At 36.0% G+C, this 21,329-nt stretch overlaps 1 protein-coding gene across 5 annotated transcripts in view; it reads left to right on the top strand.

Annotated features, from left to right (window-relative positions):
* The window catches only part of STAG2 (STAG2 cohesin complex component), a 77,579-nt gene that overhangs the window by 32,781 nt on the left and 23,469 nt on the right, over positions 1-21,329 (top strand). For all 5 annotated transcript variants that reach the window (XM_072043006.1, XM_038184454.2, XM_072043005.1 and 2 more), the window contains exons 2-15: positions 2,378-2,522; positions 4,286-4,364; positions 5,023-5,184; positions 7,645-7,741; positions 9,058-9,134; positions 10,658-10,862; positions 13,572-13,723; positions 17,044-17,117; positions 17,214-17,337; positions 18,484-18,582; positions 18,687-18,766; positions 19,279-19,386; positions 20,161-20,272; positions 21,199-21,316. In XM_072043006.1, the coding sequence (XP_071899107.1) occupies positions 2,479-2,522; positions 4,286-4,364; positions 5,023-5,184; positions 7,645-7,741; positions 9,058-9,134; positions 10,658-10,862; positions 13,572-13,723; positions 17,044-17,117; positions 17,214-17,337; positions 18,484-18,582; positions 18,687-18,766; positions 19,279-19,386; positions 20,161-20,272; positions 21,199-21,316 (1,531 nt within the window). In that variant the 5' untranslated portion in view covers positions 2,378-2,478. The remainder of the gene's footprint in view (positions 1-2,377; positions 2,523-4,285; positions 4,365-5,022; positions 5,185-7,644; positions 7,742-9,057; positions 9,135-10,657; positions 10,863-13,571; positions 13,724-17,043; positions 17,118-17,213; positions 17,338-18,483; positions 18,583-18,686; positions 18,767-19,278; positions 19,387-20,160; positions 20,273-21,198; positions 21,317-21,329) is intronic.

The raw sequence follows: 21,329 nt of genomic DNA, 5'->3' as shown, positions 1-21,329 counted from the left end.
GCTAAAGCTGCGCCAGGGGAGTTTTAGGTTAGATGTTAGGAAGAGCTTCTTTACTGAAAGGGTTGTTAGACACTGGAACAGGCTGCCCAGGGAGGTGGTGGAGTCACCATCCCTGGAAGTCTTTAAAAGACGTTCAGATGTAGAGCTTAGGGATATGGTTTAGTGGAGGACTTGTTAGTGTTAGGTCAGAGGTTGGACTCGATGATCTTGAGGTCTCTTCCAACCTAGAAATTCTGTGATTCTGTGATTTGCATCTGAGCTTCTTGATCATGTCTTGAGTACTTACGGTGCTTCTCACCATTGAAAAACTGAAACTACACAAGTCAAATAACACGTTGGTGGACAGGTTGAACTTGAAAGAGAACTGTGTGCCTTTTGAAGTTTGTACCTTTACTTTGTGCTGGCTTAGAATCACACGTGTGCCTTGAATGGTACTTGGGTGGCTGGCTGGCTGCTCACCTCTTGCTTCCCCTTGCCCTGCTCCTCGCTGAGGTACGTTCCCAGGAGGCGCCAGCCTGATTCTCCAAGTTACAATTGCTGACAGAAATCACAGCAAATCTTTGGATTTTTTTTTAGATTATTTTTATTTTTTATACCTGATACACTTGGAATGATGATACTGCGGCACAGTACGAGTGGAGCAGGTAGCCATGCAGGCTGCCTGGCTGTCATCAGAGTTCTGCGCCACCAAGGCAGGAGCACTGCTTGGCCCTCCCCTGCACCTGGCTGCTCCGTCACATACTCCCCATGCGTTTGCTCTGGGTACCCACTGGTGAACCAGTGTAACTTGATAATCCAGGAATTAAGTTCTCAAGGTATATTTTTGCCCATTTTATTGGGGGATTAAATTGGGTGATTCTGAATGGCAGAGCCTCCAAATGATGCATGGATGTTTTGCTGCCTGCGAGTAGCTATTTGCTAAAAACTACATATAAACCAAGCAGGGGAGGCTGTGATGCACCAGTAATGTGCATTTGTGGTTTTAAGGAAGGGAGGAAGAGGTGACAAAGGTTTTTGCTGTTCTGCAGTGACAAAGTTTGTGAAACTTTTGATCTCACACTGTGCTCTGGATGGCATGTACTGTAGTAGTTGTGGGCTGTCTTGAGATGCACCTACCTATCTTGAATCTCTCCTTTCACCACTGTTTACTTCCACTCTTGTTTCTCTGTCTTTATATAATTGTGTGAAATGTGAAGAAACAGAGATTTAAGTTCAGGGTTTGTGTTTTTTCTCAGCTCACCAAATTTTGGAAGCTACAGTGGCCCCTAGCATTCAGAAGAAGCACTTGCAGGAAAGAAATGTACAGCATCTATGTGCTCTATTGAAATGCAGGCTTTTAAGTGTTGCTACCAGACATTGGCATGCTAAGTGCATGGAGCTTAAAATTGTATCTTTTGCTCAAATACTTAATTACTCCGACAACCTGTAGAATCAGCAGAGAACTTTGAAGGTTCTTCTCTGTGCTATTGTATCTTTAAAATACCTGAACCTCATGCTTCCTTAATTTTGTCACTGTGTAAAATTTAGTTTGAGACAGGAAATTGGCACAGAAGGCTTTAGCATGCATGGTTGAATTTCACATTTGAAGCATTCATTGTCCGCCCTGCCCCCAAACATGGGAAAATCTTAATTATAAATAACTGGAAAAGAAAATATTTTGCAATCTTACATTTTCTTGATAAGATGCTACACTGTTTCTGATACTTTTCTTCATAATACGTAGATAGTATTATCTTCATTGATGTTCCTAGAGACATGTTGAGTGCTTTAAATGTTAATACTTGTAAGCCTGGTTTATCAACTTAGGAAGACAGGGAGTTGTGAAATAGCTGGTTAGATTGTAAGAACTCAGAAGAACATATCTTTGTGCTAAGTATCAGGAGCACTTAAACATCAGATTCAAAGTTGGTATACATAGTGTTCTTAAATGGGCACACACTGCTTTAAGTTTAAAATCAAATCTGTTTTTTGGTTTGGTTAACCACAATATCATAGTGTTGGTAGTAGAGTCTGAACTTTACAGTACAAGGTCTTACAGTTCAAATTTGAGTCTAGTATAGATTTAGAAGAAAAAAGTTATTTGCAAGGTGTTTATGAAAGCCATTCCGTTTTCTCAAGCTATTCAGAATAGCATTTATTTTCCAAGCGCTTTATTTCATTTTACTTTGATTTTAACATTTGTGGACATACTTTTTTTTTTTTTTTTTTTCATAAGATAATGGGAGGAGTCAAAGATATAAAATCTTTATTTAAGCAGGAAAAAGCTTGTCTGGAAACATAAGGTGGTGTGAACTAATATTTTCTATGTTTCCAGCTTTTTTTATCCCTTATGTGGAAATGTTTCTAATGTGATTTTTTATTATTACTATTATTTCAGAAGTTGTCCGCTACAAAGGAAGAAAGGAAAGGAAGCTCGTACTTCAGACTGGTTTTTGAGTATCTTTCTAATACAGTGGTGTTCCAGAAGATGATAAAGAAATGATAGCAGCTCCAGAAATACCAACTGATTTTACTCTCCTTCAGTAAGTGCTTTAAGAATTTCTGGTTTCATTTACATGTACTAGTGCTTCTTAGTGGTAATAGATGTGGTTGGTTTTTCTCTTTGAAACAAGGAAACAAAATGATTGAATATGGTTCTAGATTTTTTTCCAGTTTAAAATAAAGCACTGCTTGAATTATTTCTTGATTGTTCAGTGATAATTAAGTATTTTAAAAGTCCTTTTTATAAATTATTTTTAAATCAATTTTTAAGCTTTGTTACTAGGAAGTCATCATGACAGACTTCTTTGTTTACATGGTGTATTTGTCAAGGTTTTACAGAATCAAAGTATTGAAGAAGAAACTTTGGTTAGAAATAAAGAAATTCTAAGTTTCCTTCCTTCCTTCCTTCCTTCCTTTATAGAGAGAGGTGAAGTTGTGTAAGGGTATTTACCCTGAATAACTGGGGCAGGTTGCCTTATATCTGAAACACCCAATGCCAAATGCTTTAGTTAAAGCTGAAGTCTTAGCTTCCCTTCAGGTGTTGGTTCCTGGGGTGTTTATTTGACTAGTCTGCTGATCTAGTTTTAAGAATAGGTATCTGAATTTTGAAAATTTAAATTTAGAAATAGCTTACATTTTGAACAGAGAAATGAAATGATTAGTTAAAGTAGACCAGAAGAATGCAGTTCCTCACCTTTTAGTTGCCAAGAAATCAGCATGAATATATTTCAGCAGTCTGGAGTAAATTAGGCTGGTTCAAAATAATCCCAAAAAATGCAAAGAAATGGTTCTGTGTTAAGGAGGTTGTGTGTTCAATCTATAGCAGAATACATGGATGACAAAATCAGAAATAGCAAAATACATGTTACAAGGCAGAAACTTCCTTTCAGACAGTTCCACAACAGTGAGAAACCTTAAGTTTCTAGATTGTTTCAGAAAGTTATGAATAAATAAATAGGAATGGCTCCTTCTGCCCCCTGTTCAGGTCATCGTTATGATTACATTGTTAAATTGAATCAGGAAATGTGTATCAGAAATTTGTAATAGCAGCTGGAATTCATTGTACCGCATGTATGTGTTAAAATAGCATCATTTATGATGTCTGCTATAGGAAATGTAGAAATAAAAAATTTAAACTAAGGATTACTTAGTAATAATTCAGGTGAATTTTTTCCCCTGACTTTGTCATAGGCAATAAAGGGTTTGTATTTTGATGCAGCATATGTTAATAATGTAGGAAAACAAATTTGATTTTTTTTTTTTTTTTACTTATTTTCTTTTTACCTTACATAAGCCTTCAGGTTATTTTTTTGGTGGAGAAATCTTGTTTAAAATATCTTCTCTCCCCATACATTTCAACATAACTACTTAGTTCTTTTGACAGCATGATGATGTCTGCTGAGACACTTTGGTTGTGAGGGAAGGTAGTGGCATTGTTGCGCACTGCCCTATTTGTGGCAGACATTTGTAGTGTTTGATGGTTGAAATTTTGTAATGTTTGTCACATGCCAAAAATGAAGTTCCCAACCTGTTACCATTTCTGCTGACTTTCATGCTTTTTAGCCCCACTATATGGTTTTCACAGGTAAAAGGAATTTTTTTTTATTCTTTGGCTGAGGCAAGGTGTGAGCATGGGGATTTGCTCTGATTTGTTCCTTCACAGTAGACTTAAAAAAACAGGAGATAACAACAGTTTTTCTGTTGGAGTTGACTTACTGGACTGAGGACATAACGTGACTTTATGTAGTTTATTTAAGAATGTTTCTGGTGAGATGTATAAATGGTTTGTGTTTTAACCTTGCAGGGAGTCTGAAACACACTTCTCTTCTGATACGGACTTTGAGGATATTGAAGGAAAAAACCAAAAACAAGGCAAAGGAAAAGTATGTTCAGTTTACGGGGACAGTGAAATACTTGTACTGTTAAAGCATGAAGAGTTGAGCACTTGTTTTGGAGCTGAGTTACCTTATTCTTATTTCCTTATTATACTTTTTTTTTAAATGCAATTGTCCTGTGAATAGAGTTTATATTTGTATTTTTATTGAAATACTTAGTCTTGAGTATTTACATGATATTTCCTTTGTGTTGTGAAGGCACAAGGGAGGGCTTTGATTAGTCTGCATGTGTGCCCTCTTATACTTAAACCTGGTATTAATACAGTCTCTTTTGGTTGATGTCATTGATTCTTGCTCTTTTCATTTGAAAAGCGAACAGAAACCAACATTTCAATTAAATTTTTATTTTGTTTTACAGTTTAAACGCAAGGAAAACCTTTTGTGTCATTGTCACTAATCACATTTTTAATTGCCGAAAGATTTTAAACCAGAGAAGGAAATACAGAACCTGTAGAGTTTCTGTTAATCTTCTGTATCAGTCAGAATCAGCTATTCTGCCCTGGCTAATTTTATCTCACCTTCTGATTTTAAGTTTGGCTCTTGGAAACAAAAGGTCTTGTGTATAATTTTCATGGTATGAGTAATAATTTATTCTAATTACTACGTAATAACTATTTAAAACGTGTATGTGTGTGTATGATTGCAGACCTGTAAAAAAGGTAAAAAAGGACCAGCAGAAAAAGGGAAAAGTGGAAACGGAGGAGGGAAACCTGGTGGTCCAAATCGGATGAATGGACATCACCAACAGAATGGTGTGGAAAACATGATGCTGTTTGAGGTAGTGAAAATGGGCAAGAGTGCTATGCAGGTAAGACTTGAGATGTTGTTCTTCAGACTTGGATGAATATACAAGTTAAATATAAAAATATTTCCTAGTACATATAGTTTAAGAAAATAAAGCCTAGGGCAATTTTTTCTTCATTGTAGCTTTTAGTTACAGATTAGAATAAGAATTCTTGCATTGTTAAGATTTGAACTTAAAATAACTGACTTCTCATTGCTAAATGCAAGGCATGAATAATCGGGCATATAATAAAGAAATTCAAAATATATTCAAAGTGAATTCCAGTATTCTGAATGAAGAAAGGTTGGAATTTTGGCTAGGAAATTTCAACCTGGTAGAAGTTAATGCATTAGGCACTGCTTTTACTGATAGGACTGAAGTCAACCTATTAAGAGCATTAGCTTTTATATAGAAAATTATCTTAAATTACCAGATTTTGCTTGACTCTGTGAATCTTCAGTGAAGAGAGGGTTAAAATGTAAGCCTGCTAGCCGTGAAGAGTTCTTGCTGACTCACTCATGTGACTCCCCAGCAGCCTAGCAGAAAGACTATCTTTGGGATTAAAAATCAGCATACAGCTTCTCTGGTATGTGTGCAGGAAGCTTGGTCTATGTGCAGTCCTCTTGAGATTTGCAGGCTCCTGCTTCAAGCTGGGAACCTTGAAGCCTGAATTCCTTGGGAGAAATTTAGTTCAGATTTATACATACTACTTATACTACTTCAGTACTTGCTACTTATACATACTGCTTTAATATATTTGATCAGAGAAATTCTGATGCTTCTGTTCGTTTTATTCTGACGTATTTCAGTGTAAGTGAAAAACTATACTGTTCTAACTGATTGCTATATTTCCAGCCAATTATCGCGGGTTATATTTGCATGATATGTCAACTCTATAAACAGTCAAATCTTTTGCTTTCCAAGAGAAAAATAGACCTTTGCCTGCAACGCCTCTGTTAAGTGGGGAAATTGATACCTAGGTAACAGCATGAATCTGAGTCCATATTTTAATTACCAAGTACATATAAAGTTAAATGAAGTCTTTAGTTCAGCACTTGGTGTGAAATTTTTTCTCTGTAGCCATTAGCACTTGCTTACCTCAAAAGATTTTGATAATCAAAATTTTCTTTAATTCTGTTTCATACGTTCTTCCAAGTTTGTCAGTTCTCTGTGGGAAAAACAGGTTGTTCATCTGCAGAGACAAAAAGCTTCAGGACACTTACTTTTCTGCTGGAGGTTCTTTAAAATACATGAATTCTGAAAACAAATATTTCCTAACTGAAATATTTGTCACCTTCCTAGCATTTTCTTGGTTTTGCACAGTGACCTTTATAAGCCTAAATTAAGACTTTTCCTAGGTTTCTTTTTTTTTCTTCCCCCATGATTAATCAAATCAGTACTAGTTTGTAGGTTCTGCTCCTACTGGGAAGACAATGACAGTTTCACTTGCATTTTTAATTCTTCTCATCTTGCTGACAAGTTATATCATACTATAAGCAGTCTTTCATTGAGGGAAGAGGGATTTAGCTGTATTTCTGTTCAGATTTTTTTTCCTATGGCAGTATATTTTATTTGCCCTTGCACCGTTATTGCTTGTAAGAGTAAGCACTGAGAATAGTTGACGGGATGCTGTGGAATCTGATTTTCTTATGGAAGCCCTGAACTATTTCATCATCTCTTGTTATTGAAAATTAATCTAGATTTTAGGGCAGGATACCAACATACTAAACTACTCAAAACTGAGAGCTTAAGGCTAAAGCAATTCTCTTGTGCTTGTGTTAAATGTATGCCTTTATATGATTTCTGCAGTAGACAGTTTGTGCTATACACATGGATGGTTTGTAGATAATTGCATGTGAATTCTTAAAGCCACAATCACAGATTTCCTGTTAATTTGCTTCCCTTTAACATTCTGTAGTAAAATTGTCTTACTGCTATTCTGTTTTATTAGCCATTATGTTTTGGTTTAGTTAACACAGCAATTAATGTCCATACAGTGTAGGGCAATGCTGTTCATCCCGTTACAGCTGATGTACATGAAACACAATTCATCATAAGGGCAGAATTTAGGAAGAGTATAGGGAGTTGCAGCTGTTGGAACTAAAAGCCTAAATAATATTTTTGAGAAGTTTCACTAGTTAAAAACAAAACCAAACACACAAAAATTGCTGTTATAAAATCTACTAATTGTGTTTTGTACTCTTCCTCAAAAAATGTTACTATGTGGTATTCCTGTGCTTCATGTCTTAGCATCTGTTTTGTGCTTGTATATGTTTATAGAATGGAAATGAGTTCTTTTCCTGAAAATGTTATTATGACAGTAAAGGATCGTTCAAACATTTTGTTCTGTATCAGTCAAAAAAATCCAGAGTTCCAGTTAATTACAGAAGGAGCAAGAATCGCTTACTAGAAAGAAGATTAAATAACACTAATTCTTCAGTTTATTAAAAGCTAAAAATTGACTTTATATTTGTTTCTTTTCAGTCTGTAGTGGATGACTGGATAGAGTCATACAAACATGACAGAGATATAGCACTTCTTGATCTCATTAACTTCTTTATTCAGTGTTCAGGCTGCAAAGGTAAGATACGGAAATATTTGCACATCTCTTCATATAATTTTACAGCATGTTTCATTTTTGCTTTTATGCTGCATGTGCTGAAGGACTGCTCCATCCCTGGGGCTAGTCTGTATTATATATAAGGTTCTTAGAGTCAAACAAGTATTTTTGAAGATGGTAGCGAGGGGAGCAAGAGGTTTAGAAATATTACAGAAACACTTCAAAATGTAGGTTAAGCCTTTTGCATTCACACTGAAGAAAATGCAGTACTGGTACTTAATTATTTCCCATATCTTCCTCTGTTGCTGCTATTATGTTAGAAAAACATCTGTCTTCAGTATTGATAGCTTAACTTGCTTGGTCTTGGAATCAAAGTTTGGATTTATCTACTTCACATCAGTGAGCATTCCATGGTCATTTAATAGCCTTTTAGAGTTATTTCATGTAAAAAATGGGTGGTTCCATGGCAGCCTGTCTACAGTAAAACTGTATTTCTATAGTTTATTTTCTATTTTGGGGAGCTTCTGATTTTCCAGAATCTTTCCTCTAATCCACATCCTCCATTCTTTTTCTTCTCATCTTGTTTTGAAGAGAAGGTAACTTACTCTACAATATCAGTGCATTTGATAGTGTCTCGTTCCAGATAAACTTTTAACATGAATAAATCTCCAGAAAGCTAACAGCATTCCTCAGTAGATATTAGTCATGCTTTCAAGAGCAGTGACCTTTTCATTATTGTTACCAGACAAAATGACAAAATCTTCTAATGCTTTCTGAGATGATGCTTGTAATGAATTTTCCAGTACAGTTGTAGTAAACTTTAGGAGGTCTCTTTATTTTTATATCACCCTTTACACATGAAAAAATTGAGCCTAAGAGAAATAGAAATTGCATGAAATCATTGTGTTTTATCATAGTGAAGTAGATGATAAACTGCAATAGAACTGTTCAAAATAGTCTTACACCATTTAGTATCTTGAATACTAGAAGGTCACTTCAGATCAGTATGGTCTCTCAGCTGATGACATCTGGAACAAATATCATTGACTTCTGGATATGAACGAATGAGTGAATTTTAGATGGTGTGAACAAACACTTCATATAATAGGAAAAACTGTAGCGCCCCACACTTGTTACAAAAGGTAAAATGAAGAGTATAACAACTTGAAAAATAAGCAAAAAACAACAGAGCCACCCAGCACCACCAAAAAAAAACCATGTATAATCTGTAGGTTAGGTGTAAATTGACCATTTTTACATGGTAGTAGGAGATATGTCATCTGCCATCTACCCCTCTCATTTTAAAAGTGTTAATAATAACCTAATCTGAATTGTAGGAGTAGTCACAGCAGAGATGTTCCGACACATGCAGAACTCTGAAATAATCCGAAAAATGACCGAAGAATTCGATGAGGTAATTTAATGAGTGCTGAGAATTTATTGATATTAGATTTTTTTTTCCATTTTACCTGTCCTAATCCTACAGATTTCTTCAAGTAACAACGGTAAAAATGACAAGACTTTGAAGGAAAATCTTAAACTCTCTAATTTTGAACTTACAAGACTAGTAAATAAAAAATGTGTGTATGTGATTCCTTAAATTATTAATAAAATAACTGTCCGCTTTCAGTTTTTGAACAGTGGGAACTTCTACTGCTGGGGTTAAATGGCATACTTCCTCCAATGTCCCCCATACCCCTCTGTGGACGTGAGGCCCTTAAGTCTCTTCTGAGGAACTTGTGAAATGTTTGTTGAATTTATTTCAACATGTCTATTACTCTACAAATTGTGGAGATTTGAATTTGATTATTCTTTAGTTGAATACTTCAATGCTTTGCATTTCATGGAAACTGTAGTCTTTCTGCCTTCAAGTTTTCTTTTATTCTTGTTCCACTGAGTGTGGGGTAAACAAGATGGACTCTTACTTATTTTTTGGGGGTTTTTGGTATTGTTTTCATTTCACCCTATATTCCAAAGAATGTGAAGATAACTAGATCTTCCTCCCCAAATTTGTAGTAAGGGTTTTTTCCTCTTAAGTTAAAATCCAAAGAAAATTTGGAATTTTAACAGATAAAGGTTTAAAGGTATTTTATTATTCTTTGACATTAATTCATAAATGGATTTGATTACTGTCATGTCACCTGAAATTTAAAAAGCTTCAGTTAGGATTATTTGTTCAGATTTTTGTTTATCACTGTGTTATGCTTACTCTTTCTTGTAACAATTCTAATTAACATCTCAACTCTCGGATTTCTAATCCCTTTTCATGGATGTGTTTTTTGTTTCTGAGTTGTAATTTAATTTGGCATCTTATCTGATTGCAGCTGATCGCTTATCTGATTGCTGCTGATCACAGAAACACTAAAAGAAATGATCATCAATTGTTTTTCTGTCATTTTACCATTATTTAAAAGGTACCCAGAACAGGAGAGGAGTACACATTTCGTATTTTCAAGGCGTTAGACTAATTTGTCATTTGACTTAAGGAATTTTCAGTCTAATACATAAGCATATCCCTAGAAACTTCATTAAGGTCCTGATCTGAGTGTTTGTGAATATTAACTAACGCTGCATGGGATTTTTTTTGTTGTTGTTGTTCTAGTGTAACCTGAAGCAGAGTTCAGGCAGTAGAAATTAGTTGCTAATTTGGTATATCTGATTTTGTGCAGCTTTTGTTGTAGGACTTGTAGTATGTTGCGTCTGCATATAACAAACCTGAGCTATAAATTAGAGTAGATGTGTATTTGTGCAATAAGGTTATTCTGATGGATTGTTTTTTGAGATCTTTTTGGTTCTGAAGTCTTATTCCTCTTTTTATTCTTAATTTAAAAAATAATTCTAAAGACATTTGAAAGAGTTTCTTGTTTGTATCTCTCTCTCTCTTTCTCTCTCTCTCTCTCTCTCTCTCTCTCTGTCTTTTTTTTTTTTTTTAAATAGGATAGTGGAGATTATCCGCTAACTATGGCTGGTCCCCAGTGGAAGAAGTTCAAATCCAGTTTTTGTGAGTTCATTGGAGTACTCGTCCGACAATGTCAATATAGCATCATATATGATGAATATATGATGGATACTGTCATTTCACTGCTTACGGGATTGTCAGACTCACAAGTCAGAGCATTTCGGCACACTAGCACGCTGGCAGGTCAGTGAATTTTTATTAACCTGTTTATTTGTTTATTTACCTGTGTTATGTTTTGTGTTGCACAGCAAGAAGTTGTTCTAATAGAATGGCTTGATATTGATTGTTCAGCTCATGTTTCTTTGTGTGATATGCTTTTCTAATGTAACTAGTTTTGGTACAGCTTATAGTACGTTACTCAGAGTTACTTTAAAGCTTTCCTTACTGGCTGTCTAGTACTTCATTTGTTATCTTTAATCCTACTAAGAAAATCAAATAGGAAAAAAAACTTTACAAAAATAGGGTCAAACTTCTGTCTGTATGCTCTGCATTAAGTCAAACCAGAGTCATATTTTAAATTGGATGCAATTTTTACTACACATTTAAACTGTGCTTTATATAGAGGCCATGGCATAATGTAGTTGAAAATAGCATATCTATTCATTGCATTAGAAATAATTTTAAAGAAATCATCAGTGATACAGTCACTAAATTACTGTATGATTTTAAATTTTCATTTTACTCAATATTTTCATGTCTGTCAGGCTATCTAGATATCTGTTATGAGCTAAATATGACATTTCTTTAAAATTCTCTGTGATAATGGACAATGGGCTTACTGGATAAGCAACCTGTCAATCTGCAGAGGTTAATGAAGAAGGGTCTTGGATGACATCGGGTAGCAGTCTGCTTATGCCAGGCTTATTGTAGCAATTTTAATCTGAGCAAGGTGAATTTAAACTGCACATGAAACTGAGTTTATGTCACACCAGAAATGTTTCTTGTTAGTTCACTGGAGCTGTTGGATTTACAGCAAATTTCAGCTTTGGATGTCTGGTCAGCTGCTAAATTTCATTGGCCATCTTCTTTGACTATACATTAAAACATTACATATTAGGCTGCTGCTCTGAGATGCCCACTAGCCAAAGCATTTACTGTGGAGGGAGGAACAAAATTGCTTTTTATTTCAAGTGAATATACTGATTCTGCTGTATCATCAATTTGACTGTTGCACCATACTGCAAATATAAACTTTAGCTCTTCAAAACCACAGTTTGAGTACCTTTTTAAGTTTGAGTTGTACCTGAATGAAAGTTGCTGAAATTGCCCTGTTGCACGTTAATTTCTGTCACATAACATTTTTTTTAGTAGTCTTGTTTGCATTTGTTCACATCAGTAGTCAATTCTGTTGACTCTTTGTAGTTATTTCTGCATTTCACATGATTACAGCTTGTATTCTTGATGATTGGGTTTTATATAGGTTAGGAAAAGCTAACAGAATCCTAGTATTCCTATTTACTGTTATTTGCAGTAATTTGGCTTCTAAGATTAGCTCAGACTACTTCTTTTCATCTTCATATCCTTAGAGATCACAGCATGTGACAATATTTAGATATATATGTATGTCTTTATGCCTTACTCATCAACTTTATGTTTGTGATACACACTTAACAATGTTCCGCGTATGTCCTGTTGTCTGCCTCCTTGTTTATGGGGTAGTGTCGTGGTTTAACCCGGCCGGCAGCTAAACACCACGCAGCCGTTCGCTCCCCCTCCCCCTCCCTCTCTGGGACGGGGTAGAGAAATGGAAAGTGAAGCCCGTGAGTTGAGATAAAGACAGTTTAATAAGACAGGAAAATAATAATAATAATAATAATAATACAATGGTGATAATAGGTAAGTAATAATAGTATGTACAAACAAGTGATGCACAATGCAATTGCTCACCACCTGCTGACCGATGCCCAGCCTAACCCTGAGCAGTCCGGCCCCCTTCCCCCGGTTAGCCACCCCTATATATTGTTTAGCATGACGTCAGATGGGATGGAATACCCCTTTGGCTAGTTTGGGTCAGCTGTCCTGGGTCTGTCCCCTCCCAGCTTTTACTGCACCCCCAGCCTGCCCGTTGGCAGGACAGAGCAAAAGGCTGAGATGTCCTTGGCTTGGTATAAGCACTGCTCTGCAACAATTAAAGCATCGGGGTGTTATCAGCACTCTTCTCATCCTAAGCCAAAACACAGCATTCCACCAGCTACTAGGAAGAAAATTAATTCTGTTCTAACTGAAACCAAGACATCTATGCATATTTGTCTGTGCCCTTTTAAAAAAGGGGTGATTAAAAAGTAAAATCACACACAAAGAAACAAAACCAAGTATTTTTACATTTTGGTTGGTTGTCTTTTAGTTGGCTAATGTTGCTTTTCTGATTTTGCATGTAAAGGAATAGTTAAAAACTGCCTAATTAAAATGAAATTGATGAGCAAAGAGTGGTTCAGTATGGTGTCTAAAACATTTCCTTTTGAAGGAAAAAAAGCTTGTTGCGTGTTTTAGGTTGAATGATTGGGCAATATGACTCTTGACTGATTCTCGTAATGGAATCCTTTTGACGTTTCCTGGGCTACCTTTATAAATCTTACATTCCACGTATTTTTGGGGAGGAAGCATGTCCCGTATATCCATTCAGTAATAAATATTGATAGTATTAAAAAATAATAAAGAAACAAAAGGTTACTGTGTTGTTAAGTAATTGTGCAGAACAATTTCAGTAAAGGAGTAGCACTACATAAAACAGTGCTGAAGTCCTGAAGCTTGCGAATCAAGAAATCTACAGTGAACAGACTTTCATACATACAAAAACTGGTGACAGGAGGGGAAGTATCAGGATGTTTATCTATCATCCTTCATATATAGGTAACTGATAAATAATCCTTACTATTTTTTACTGTTTTGTAGCCATGAAGCTGATGACTGCTTTAGTGAATGTGGCATTAAATCTTAGTATTAACATGGACAATACGCAACGGCAGTATGAAGCAGAAAGAAATAAAATAATTGGGAAACGAGCTAATGATAGGCTGGAACTCTTACTACAGAAAAGAAAGGAGGTTAGTGCTATTGTCTGCTCATGTGCTTTATGACTGCTGAAGGATGAATGTTGATATATGACAAACAATGATTTTTGCCATGTAAGGTGTTTTTTCTTTTGTTGTTTTTGTAAAGGTAGTTAAAAGTCCCTCTTTCATTCTTTAATTTCTTCATATTTTTAATATTTGAAAAACTTAGTCACTTAGAAAGTGCTTCTTTTTGTTTTTCTGTAAAAAGAGTTAAATTTCAGATAGTGCCATGAAAATTATTGAGAGACTGGAATTGGTAATAGAATCATAGACTATCCTGAGTTGGAAGGGACCCTTAAGGATCATCAAGTCCAACTCTTGACACCGCACAGGTCTACCCAAAAGTTCAGACCATGTGACTAAGTGCACAGTCCAATCTCTTCTTAAATTCAGACAGGCTCGGTGCAGTGACCACTTCCCTGGGGAGCCTGTTCCAGTGTGCAACCACCCTCTCTGTGAAGAAGCCCCTCCTGATGTCAAGCCTAAATTTCCCCTGCCTCAGCTTAACCCCGTTCCCGCGGGTCCTGTCACTGGTGTTAATGGAGAAAAGGTCTCCTGCCTCTCGACACCCCCTTACGAGGAAGTTGTAGACTGCGATGAAGTCTCCCCTCAGCCTCCTCTTCTCCAGGCTGAACAGGCCCAGTGCCCTCAGCTGTTCCTCATACGTCTTCCCCTCCAGGCCTTTCACCATCTTCGTAGCCCTCCTCTGGACACTCTCCAACAGTTTCATGTCCTTTTTATACTGTGGTGCCCAGAACTGCACACAGTACTCGAGGTGAGGCCGCACCAGCGCAGAGTAGAGCGGGACAATCACCTCCCTCGACCTACTAGCGATGCCGTGCTTGATGCACCCCAGGACACGGTTGGCCCTCCTGGCTGCCAGGGCACACTGCTGGCTCATATTCAACTTGCTGTCTACCACGACCCCCAGATCCCTCTCTTCTAGGCTGCTCTCCAGCGTCTCATCGCCCAGTCTGTACGTGCAGCCAGGGTTTCCCCGTCCCAGGTGCAGGACCCGGCACTTGCTCTTATTGAAATTCATGTGGTTGGTGATCGCCCAGCTCTCCAACCTATCCAGATCCCTCTGCAAGGCCTTTCCACCCTCATTCGAGTCCACAACTCCTCCAAGTTTGGTGTCATCAGCAAACTTGCTCAAAATACCTTCTATTCCTACATCCAGATCATTTATAAAAATATTGAAAAGTACCGGCCCTAAAATGGAGCCTTGAGGGACCCCACTGGTGACCGCCCGCCAGCCTGACGCAGCCCCATTTACCATAACCCTTTGGGCCCTGCCCATTAGCCAATTTGTTGTATTTCTTGACTAGTTTTCTGAACAGCGGAAATACTCAACAACTTCCATGCCTTGACTGTTTTTGGGTTCCAGAGAACCTGTCAGTCATGGTGCAAAATGCTGCTGTTATGATGTCAATATCAATCTCAGAATAAACTGTTTTAGGGCTTCTGATAGCGTCCTTTCTTCTACAGAAATCACTAAACAAATTGAAAATGCTATCTACTTCTATTTTCTTTCTTTCTGTGTGTAAGGGATTTGCTGATTCATTGCTGACAGTGCTGTCTTGTTGAAAGCTCTAGCTCATTCGGGTTTTAGTTTTTATTTTCTGGGGAACGGGTGAGCTTTTTGCTTTTTAGACATCAGAAATAACTTTCTGATGATTAAAGGGGGGGGAATATTTCTCCTTTGGTATTCAGCTTTTTGAGTTGTTACTTGTTGCATTTTTACTGCCTCGAAAATTTAGTTTTTTTATGTCCCAAAGATCTTGCAGTTTTAGACTGATCTCTTAAATACCCAAGCACTACCATTAAATGCAGTTGTGCTAGATGTGTGTGCAGGACTAGTTCTATTATAGGTAATACATGGATACACAGAGAAATGCAGTGACGTGAAAGTGGAGACTTTTTCCCAATCTCAATTGTACATACGTATTTTGGCCCTTAGGATTTCTTACAAGCTTTTCTAGCTTTGGTTGTGATTTTCAGTTTTTCTTGTATTAAGTGAAAGTAAGTTTCAAAGTAACATTCAATCAAATGTTTAATTTCAATGTTTGTTTCATTTATAACAGCCTTATCTAGTACAGAAATTTATTTTATTCATTGATATTTATTTTTTTCCAGTCTCTTATTTTTAATATTTTTCCCCCTCTCACTCCACTTCAGAAGACAGGTCTTGTTAGATTAGATAAGCGTTAGATATTTTGGCTTGTTAGTCTTTTTATTCTTGCTTTATTTCTTTATACTTTTGTTTCCAATTCCAAAATCTTGTGATGCTATGGAAACTGTTGGTTCATATTCTTTGTTTAAAATTCTGTAGGGAGAGGTCTTTATCTTTTGTAACACCCACCCACTCCAGTATTCTGTCTGAATAATGTCTCTTTATGGTTTATTTGGTGGTTGTTTTTTGTCTGATTTTTGTTTTTTATATAAATGTTAATTTGGTTTACTGGAAAGCCTCTATCTGCAGTCATTGGCTATTCTCATTAACAGTGGCTTATTCTGTTCCACATTAATAGTTCAAACAGCAAAAAGAACGTGCTTTTCTTCTGACAATATTTACTTATCTTCAGATCTTTCAACTGACTTTCTTGCACTTTCAAAGCAAATGCAACTTTCTGTGTTTTAAAAGATTATGGATCACTTTTCAAATCCTTTGCGTGTTGTCTCCTACATTACTTTTAAGTTCCATATTCATAAATTCTCTTTTTCTGCCATTACTTTGTTTCTGGATTTTTTTTTCTCTCTGTTATGGTCAAGGTGGAAAGAAGCGTGCAAAACGGTGTATATTCTGCTCATGCAGCCACTTGTCAAGTGCTTGATCTATATTTTCTCTATATAGATCCTATATTTTTTAGGATAAAGAACAGTTTCTCTGTTATGCATTTCGCATGATTTAGGTACTGACCTAGTGTAATACAGGTTCGTAAAGAACATAGCATATATATATTAAAAATTGGGCTAAATATTAGGCTTAGTAAGTCACTCAGTAGAAAATTAAATCCCATTTCCTTACAAATAATTTCTGAAGGGACCTGCAGAAACCTTAGCTATCTTTGCCACAGTTGAACAATTTCAGTGGTCAGAATTACCAAAACTTATATGCTGTGGTAGATGAAAATTATTAGATTATAGTGTATTGTACTGAGAAACACATTTGTAAATATTTCAGAAAGGGATTTAACATCCGTACTTGTAAAGTAAACGTTCATTTAGTTTAGTTTGTCTAGCATCAGCACCATGTGGTCTTGACTGCAGAAGTGGTGCTCCGTATTTATGTTCTCTGTTCATTCTTTCAGCTTCAGGAAAATCAAGATGAAATAGAAAACATGATGAATGCAATATTCAAAGGTGTTTTTGTGCATAGATACCGGTAAGCTTTACTTATTAATTTATTTTGGAAGCTGGTGACTAGTTACTTTTTTTTTTATTCATCTGCTTGCTCCTATTGTTCTGCTTCTCTCCACAGAGATGCAATTGCTGAAATAAGAGCTATCTGTATTGAAGAAATTGGAATATGGATGAAAATGTACAGTGATGCCTTTCTCAATGACAGCTACTTAAAATATGTAGGGTGGACTATGCATGATAAGGTATGCTGCACAGAAGATAAGGAATGGAATATCAAGCATAAGTCCACGTTTTTGGATGTTGATCTTGCCAAATCGGGTTCTGATCTCTTAGCTGTTCTGATCAGTCACTACTTTTCTTATCCCTCACAAGCACTAGTGTTTAACATATATGTAAAATACCAATAAGGTTTGAATGGTTTTAGAGAACATGTACAGATTTTTAAGGAAATGTTACTTGTAAGGAAATGGCCTTTTCTATTTATCTACTTATTTTTTGTTGATGCAGATTTTCATTCTGTAATAATTAACTATTTAAATTGAATGCATTTCATATGGAATAATCCAATCATATGTAGCCAGACAGTTTCTCTGTTTTGCCAAGTTAAGAATCTATTCTGATATTGCCAGGTAACTTAAAAAGCACGTGAAAAGAAATCCCCTTTGGTAATGAGTGCCTCGAGCTGTTACTTAAAAGCTAAAGATTCATATCTGCTTGGAGTGGTCAAAAGACATAGCTTATGAATGATACTTGATTCATTGTAGACTCAGCAGATTGTCTCTGCTCTTGTATTGGAGATTTGTTTCAAGCTACTGAACTTTAAGTAAAACAAATAAGGTATTTTCGCTCATGCTTTTTATGGGTTTGGCATCACAAAACAATAACTACTGGCAGTGGTGTGATAAGAAACTGAAGTCTAAACGCTAAGCTTCTGTAAAGTGTTTGTATCTGTACCTTACCACATGTTCTCTGCTACAGGAAAAAATGTCTTTCAGAAGGAATACTTGTTTGTCCCTGTATCTACTTGGTAGTTCTGTTCCAGCAAGAAATAGTTATTAATGATATACATGTTGCCAGTTTTAATTAAGTGAAAGGAAATATATGTTGAATTCTGCTTCAAAAATGTCTTGAGATTTAAAATACACTTGTTTCAGTCTTTAAAGATGTATCTTGACTTAGAGATACTAACGGAAGTAAGACAGATTTTTCTTCACTTGTTACAAACAAGGATATATTCTTATGTTATTAACATGATATTGATAGTATATCTTGGCAACATTTCATCTTTGAATTAATTCAGACTGCAAAAGAATCTTGTCATGTCTGATTTGAAGATTACATCTGTATTCTATACTTGACTTTTAATCCAGTTCTTAATTTTATTTTAGCAAGGGGAAGTAAGGCTGAAATGCCTAACTGCTTTGCAAGGGCTTTACTATAATAAAGAGCTTAATTCCAAATTGGAACTCTTCACCAGTCGGTTCAAGGTTAGTGTGGCTTCGTATTTTTAAGAACATTAAAAATATATTTATATATTTATTTGTATTTCCTTTCTTTGCTCTTTGAAAATAACCTTCTTTTGTGTTCTTAGGATAGAATTGTGTCTATGACTCTTGACAAAGAATATGATGTTGCAGTCCAAGCAATAAAATTACTCACTCTTGTTTTACAGTAAGTATATCTCCTTACCTGACCTAAAACAAACACTAAAGCATAGAAGTATTTCGGAGGTCTATGGGCATGGACAGTAACTTGGCAGAATTCAGATAATCTGTAGTCTAGAGAAGTGTCTCTGTTTCTTACACTAGAATAAATTAGAATTGTGGAAGTAATCTGGCTAAAAGAGTGTTGTTACTTACCTACCACAGTTAAGTAAAGAGTTGTAAAACTGAGTCTCACAAGTCTGAAGCTATTGTGGAAGATTTGACCTGGAGAAAATAAATGTAGGGTCTCCTGAGCAGTAGGTGAACTTCTGAGCCTAACCTTTTACCAAACGCTCATACTGTATAGGTAACTTCTGTTTAACAAGATTTTGGAACCAAGATACTTTGGTTTTATTTTTAGGATGCACAACTGAAGGAAAAGCTTTAGCTTCTCCTTCATTTCTGTCTCCCATCACTAGAGTTCATGTTTTTTTTTGAGTCAGCCTCTTTTTCTTTCCTTCATCCCATTCCCACCCCTAGGAGTAGTGAAGAAGTTCTGACTGCAGAAGACTGTGAAAATGTCTACCATCTGGTGTATTCAGCTCATCGGCCAGTAGCAGTTGCCGCAGGGGAATTTCTTTATAAAAAGTAAGAGGGGAAATTAGTTTTTTACTTTTCTTGTAGATTTTAATGTGTGCATTAATACTATGATTCCGATTAGCTTTAATTAAGAAAAACTGAATAATGATGTGGCCTTAAGAAATAACTTCTAGAAAATGTAATACTGATGTAGTTTTTCTGAATAGGAGATCGGGAGTAATTTTGAAGCCTATATTTTAAAGGCTTCTATGTACAGAATAGATAATACAAATATTCATCTGTCTTCTTCTTTCCCTTCCTTACTATGTTTTTTGAGACATTTAAAAATGCTCATGTAGTAGATAAAGTTTGTACTTCTGTCATAATAAGCATTTTTTCCCCAAAAAAGTTGGATCAGATGACCATTTCATGAAGTATTTTTCTGTAAAACAAACAAAATTTGTTCAACACCTTGATGAGATGTTCAGGGAAACAGGATAGTTTCCACCTAATACTTTTTAGACCTTTTCATACTATTTCTTTGCTGCTTTAAAGTCTCATGTGGGGATGTTCAATAAACGTAGTATTTGCAATTATCACTGATTTTGTACAGTATTTTTTTTATAATTACATGTTCCACTGGACGCTGTCAGTAAAATACCAACTCAGCAAATACAAAATTGTTCAAATAACATTTGTTCCAAATTACTTCCATTCAAAATAAAGCCTAGAGCTGTGCACTAAGATATTAAGTGTCCATCTGTAAAAAGAGTATGTAGATATAAAATGACTGTGGCAAAGGTAATGAAGAAGAAATTTGTCCTGAATTTTTTCTTCTTCTAGGCTTTTCAGCCGCAGAGATCCTGAAGATGATGGAATACTTAAAAGAAGGGGAAGACAAAGTCCGAATGCTAATCTTGTGAAGACATTAGTGTTTTTCTTCTTGGAAAGTGAAGTAAGTTGGTTTCATGGGTGTTTTTTCAGTTGGCTTTTTGTTTTTATTCCCCCCCCTCCCTCTCATCAGTTCATAACTATGAACCTGTCCTAGTTTTTCACCATTGCTTGAGCAGTCCAGAGGACATAAGAGACAGTTCTGTGTGCTTGTGTTTATTTGTAGGATCTGTTTCGGTAGGTACATAGCGTTGAGACAGGCAGTAAGTTCTCTGACAAATACTGTCCTCCCATTCTTCATGGTAACATACAGGTGAAAAGAGATTGTGGTTTAGAACTCTGTAAAGAGGTTAAAGGGGGGGGGGGGGCAAAAAAAAAAAGCATACAAAAATAAGTTACCAAATATGCTCAAGATCCTAACAGATGCTGAGAACCTCCTTTAGGTGAAAGAATTTAGGATTTTTGCTATTTCTTAGGATCACTGCTTAGGGCTAGGCTTGCAGGTTTTGAAAGTTGGTCACACAACTAATGGTGTTAACCCTGTTTGAGAAACTACAGGTAGATGTTTTTGTATTCTGCTGTTTCATACTTTTAGCAAAAGTAACTCTGTAAAGGTCAAATAGGGGAAGAAAACTCAACCAGACAAGCAAGTAAAACAAAATAATGAAACAAACACCAAAAAAAGCCCCTCCAGATTCTGATGGATCTTGCAGCACTTAAATGCATCTCAACTATTACAAAGTATTATCTCTTAACATTACTTGGGGAAGAAGGATTTCTGTTGAATCAGAGAGCTCACAACGTTTCTGTGGATTATTTTTTTTTGTTTGTTTGTTTTGTTTGTTTGTTTTTTGCCATGGACAAGAGCAAGCAAAAAAAGTGTTCTGTATTGTAGCAATTTATGGAATGAAGAAACTTACTGTTCTGTATTGTAGCAACTTATGTTAATGAAGAAAAATACTTATTTTCTTACTTATATTCTTATTATAGTTGCATGAACATGCTGCTTATCTTGTGGACAGCATGTGGGACTGTGCAACAGATCTCTTGAAGGACTGGGAATGTATGAACAGTCTTCTGTTGGAGGAACCTCTCAATGGAGAAGAGCGTATGAGATTTCA

This window comes from Anas platyrhynchos, chromosome 10, assembly GCF_047663525.1.
Source record: "Anas platyrhynchos isolate ZD024472 breed Pekin duck chromosome 10, IASCAAS_PekinDuck_T2T, whole genome shotgun sequence".
Lineage (NCBI taxonomy): Eukaryota > Metazoa > Chordata > Aves > Anseriformes > Anatidae > Anas > Anas platyrhynchos.
This window is presented reverse-complemented; position numbering and strand designations above follow the sequence as displayed.